The sequence below is a fragment of the Plectropomus leopardus genome, unplaced genomic scaffold, assembly GCF_008729295.1.
Source record: "Plectropomus leopardus isolate mb unplaced genomic scaffold, YSFRI_Pleo_2.0 unplaced_scaffold27926, whole genome shotgun sequence".
Lineage (NCBI taxonomy): Eukaryota > Metazoa > Chordata > Actinopteri > Perciformes > Serranidae > Plectropomus > Plectropomus leopardus.
In genome coordinates, this window is record NW_024630408.1 from 1 (window position 1) to 5,066 (window position 5,066).

At 35.4% G+C, this 5,066-nt stretch overlaps 1 protein-coding gene across 1 annotated transcript; it reads left to right on the plus strand.

The window, feature by feature from the left end:
• Positions 1–6: 6 nt before the first annotated feature.
• On the plus strand, positions 7–2,540 carry LOC121937935 (yrdC domain-containing protein, mitochondrial-like; the record flags this gene model as incomplete). The annotated part of the gene is made up of 2 exons (XM_042481226.1): positions 7–213; positions 2,345–2,540. Coding segments are annotated over exons 1-2 (368 nt in total), but the record flags the coding sequence as incomplete, so codon positions are not given.
• Positions 2,541–5,066: the final 2,526 nt, after the last annotated feature.

Consider the following 5,066-nt stretch of genomic DNA (forward strand, 5'->3'; position numbering starts at 1 on the left):
TGGTTTTGAGATTTCAGCTCTGCCGCTGTCGCTTTGATTTTATGAAGTTTCTTTGTAACATCGCCGTTGAATTAATCAGATCTCGAGCAGCTCACATTTCAGCCGCAGCTCGTCGACACGGAGGAGAGATGTGTAAAGAGCTGAAGACCAAAGTGCTGCGTCTGCTGCCGCCGACCTCCAACGGACCCTCCGTTCAGCCGGAGGGCTACACAGGTTAGCTTAAATTTAAATGCACGTGCTTTACTGTAACGCCTAACATTAGGTTTTCGACTCTGATTGGCTTTATCTACCGAAGAAAGATTTGTACAGTGTGTTTGGTAATGTAATCATTGCAGCATGTTACATCAGTCATAAATGTCGACGATCCGCCCCACACCGATGACTGTACACAGTTTACGTCTTTACCAACACTTTTAAAGAGTAACTTTAAGTTTCTTTAAGGTTGCACTTTGTAAACAGGCAGCTGTCTGCCAAAGTTGGACATCAGGGCCCAAAGCTTTATTTCTTAAGCTTTGATGCACTAGTTTTCTCACATGACAACAATCCTGAGCATTTAGCTGAAGTCTTTTTCTACAGTAATAAATATAATTAGGGTGGTATAAGTACATTTCCAAGATATCCAAATTTACTAGCCACCAATTAAACAAGTGCAAAAGACAAAAAGGAAATCCTGTAGTTAACAATTCACTTACAGTCGCCAGAGACTGTGATTTGGCTGATTGTTTTACAGTTTTACATTTGCCAGTTTTGTAAAATAAAATGACAAATCAAATGTGTTTTAAGTAATGCATTTTTATAAATAAATACAAGTTCTTATTGTTGTTACAAGTTGTATCTTATTGTTTCTATACAGCAAAATACAGTTTTCAAAATACCCAAAAGTAATTAAAAGCATATATTGAATATATTTAATTGAATTACTGCCCATTTCTGGGAGTGGAAAAGAAACCTTTTTAATTTTTTTAAGAAAGGCCAAAGTATCCTATGTGGCAAAGAAATGCATCTTGTTGGCCTGGAACGACTAAAGGCCATCAACAATCAGTTTGTTTAAACACATTTTGAATGAGACTTTACACTTTGAGCTGCACTTATACCCTAAAAAATAAGTTGGACGTATTTCTGAAAACATGGGAACCACTAATAACCTCTGACCTCGACCTAGCCGGCAAGACTTTATCTGATTCTGTGTGGAAAGAAGACAATTGTTTTGTGACCATAGCTGATCTATATATAGTTTTTTTTTTTTTATTCACTCATTTATTTTTAAATAATTTACTCGCTTTGTTTCATTGTCCCAGTAATTGTTTTGTCTAATATTACTCCTATTTTTACTGTATTATCTTTTAGATGTTTGTCAGTTTTCTGTACATACTATACAATATCTTTATTATTAGTTTTGTTTGCTCTCTTATTTGCTGCTGTAACAATTTCCCTCACTGGATTAATAAAGTATTTCCATTCTAAAATGTTGAAAATCTTAAAGACATAATTGACAAATAAAGAGAGGTCAAAATGATAAAACAAGGGCTGAAATATCCCAAATTATAAACCCTAGTATAATAAGTATGGTTATGATTCAAAATAGCTGAAAACTACACTCCCCATAATGCAACTCAGTAGCTGTGTAACTGGTCTTACAGGCTGAGCCGCATTCAACCATTATTTTAACTCAGAAATACATTGAGGTAGAGACCTCATTTACAATATAGCCAAGTAAAAACTAAAAAAAAACATCTTGTACACATTTACCAACTTGGAAAAAAATGGCGATAAAAATCAAGTGATTAAAAAACCAGCTTAGTAAAATAATAAAAACTGTAAGAAAACAGTTAAAATGTAAGCAAATGAATCAACTGGAGCAAGAACAGCTGGAAGTGAGAGAGGGGAATTTTGAATTGTTTTAAGGGTAAAATTTGGTAACCCTTGATTGTTCTGCATGTTATTTTAGGTGACCGGTGCACAGAAAGAAAAAAATAGATTTTTCCAGCTCGATAAAAACATCTGGCACCTGCAGCATCATCCAGTCTTGTTAGCGTGCTCGATAAGAGCCCACTTTAAAATACAGCAACGAGGTAATGCAAAAGAGTTAAAAAAAAAAAAAAAAGTTTATCATTGGAGTTTATGTGCAGTTCAAAAGCAACACGTGTAATTTATCACTGTTCACCTCTGCAAGATGAGCTCATCCAGTAAAAACCCCCAAATCAGTTTACACAACACAGCTGACCAGCTCAAAACAGTATTATTGAAAATAATAACAAGTGTGTTGTTCTTGATATGTTTATTATCATATGTGTCTTATGGTGGATGTTGCCTCCGTTAACCCTCCTTGGTTTTTGAACTGCAGATGGTGCTGAAATCCTGAGCTCCACTGTGAAGGCTCTGAAGGACGGTCATGTGGTCGCTCTGCCCACAGACACCATCTACGGCCTGGCGTGTCTGGCCCAGAACTCAGAGGCCGTCAGAAAAACCTACAACATCAAAGAAAGAAATGGACATAAACCGCTGGCCATCTGTGTGGGAGAAATCCAGGATATTTACAAGTAAGTGTGTGTTTTGGTGTTTTACCACCAGACTGAGAGGATTACTTTGAAATGGGCCCATTTTGTTGTTTGATGATGATGTATTAAAGGAAAAAAACTTTTACTTCTTCCAAAGATGATTTTCTTCTTTTCTTCATTCTTAGTTGTTTTCCAAAGTAATAATCTGAAAGGGGAGACAAAAATTTACCACCTGTTTTAATTTTCTTCTATAAAACCTCAACATAATGTTTTTGGGTTTTTTTTCCCAATTTGCATTTTCTTTTATCAAACTTACAATTTTTTAACTTCAAAAAATTCTTCGTGTTTTATCTTGGTTGACTTCTTTTTTTTTTTTTAAAACAGAGCTGCTGTTTGAGTTTTTTTGTCATTTTTGTAACTTATAATATCTGTGGTAAATGTTGCTGTCGGTCCCTCTGAAGTCTGAAGGTTTCTCTGTAGACTTTCAGTGTTGCACATAAATATTAGTCATCCACAGATGAGTCACATATAGAAGAGAGATACCGTCTCCACACCGAGACACATTTTACATTTTGAGCGACAGGAACACCTGCTGTCGCAGAAATACCCCAGCGTTTATTATTTAATTTGTTAGGTAACTGTGTCTTAAATGATGGCATCTAAATCTCAAAATAATAGAGCGATGCAAGAATGAGTCCTGAAACCTGGAAATGAGTTTTTAGCACAGTTCCCTCGTCTCAAAGTAAATGTTTTTTTTTTTTAATTAAATTTTCATTAGATGCCTGGAATAAGGTCTGTGGTTAACACAACTTGCTTCCCACAGTTATGAAATTCTTGGAAAATTTGAAAAACAGTTTCCAGGCCAGGAAATGGTTTGGAATGAACTACGTGTTTTGGAAAAGTTTTGGATATACATTCAGGGTTCCCACGGTCATGGAATACTTGGAAAACTCGCGGATCTGATAAAATCTTGGATAAAAACATGCAAATTTGTTGTGTTAAATAGATTAAATTACGTTAATGTAACATAACTGAATTTATACACACCAATCACGAGCACACCAGCTGCCACATGTGGCTGTCAATCGTGACATCAGATCCTTTTTCTGCATCAAATAACTACTTAACTAATGATTTTTTTTCTTTTACGCACAGACTGAATCGCTGTAACAATTCATTCTTGCCCACTTTCATCAGGTTCCTCACACCCTCCCACCCCACCCCCCTTTTTCTTTGCAATATCCACTTTAACGTGCAATACTTTAAAATGCAACATTCGGCAAATGTGCGGTTATTCCACACGTGCAATGATTATTTTTTAGGACGTGCAATAATTTGAAATACTTGTATAACTGCACTGCAATGTATTCAACAGTATAAATAGGTTAATGTGATGTATGTGTGTCAGTTACAAATGTCTCAGTTGTTTTTTATGCTGCACTGTAGTGAAACAGAGTCCAAAGCAAATTTCTCTACGGGGACAATAAAAGTTTATCTTATCTTATCTTATATTATCTTATCTTAAAACCAAATTTATCAAAAAAAAATGAGCCCTTGAACATACTTCAGTGTAATAAGAACTACCAAAAATAACAGAAACCATGTTTGGATAGAAAGTATTTGATGTGTACGTTGATCTTTTACTTTGCCCCATGTCCCCTCCATTAAAGTTAAGGGGGGGTTATGACCTATACTGCAGCCAGCCACGAGGGGGCGATCAAGATCACTTGGCTTCACTTTTGAGGGGCCATCATGTTATCCATCTTTATATTCAGTCATTGGGCTTTAAATCAATCATACACCATGGTGTAGTTCGTTCATAGCTTAACAAAGGGTTCCTACAAATTTATAAGGACAAAATTTCAAAACTTTTCTACGACTTTTCAAGAACCCTTACTCAGAATTTGCTTTCTTCTCATCCTACTTTCCCAGCGTTTTTTCAAACGTATCAGATTCAAACTCTATTCATACATAATTTTAGCTGCAGAGAATACATTTGCTGTCATGTTACATTATGTTAAAGGTGATTTGTGGAAGATTTCAGTAACAGTTTCATCACACACAACAAAATCCCATGTCTAATATTATTGAAATAAATATTATACTGGAGAGCTGTTGGCAGCGGATGAATCCTCATACCACGGTTACAGTTTGACTTTCTGCTAACGTGAACATCCAACTGTTGACCGCAGGCTTCAAGTCCACAGCAAAAACATCAACAAGCTGTGTCCTTCAAAATAAACCACAGGTTCCGCTTTGATTTATGTAATTATGACAGTACTTTATCTAACTTCACTATAACAGTACTTCATTTAACTTTTTACTTTACTTTATCAACTATTATAACAGTATTTTATTCAACTTTATTTGTAACTGTGGTTCATCTAATACTTTTTTTAAATTTTAAAAGTTTACAGTAGTTCAGAGGAGATATCAAAATATCGAAATACGTATCGTGTATCGCAATATAGCCTAAAAATACTGTGATATTATTTTAAAGCCATATCGGACAACCCTACGCAGCACCAGTTTTAAATGCACCGCTCAACTCAAACATTGTTTTTGTTT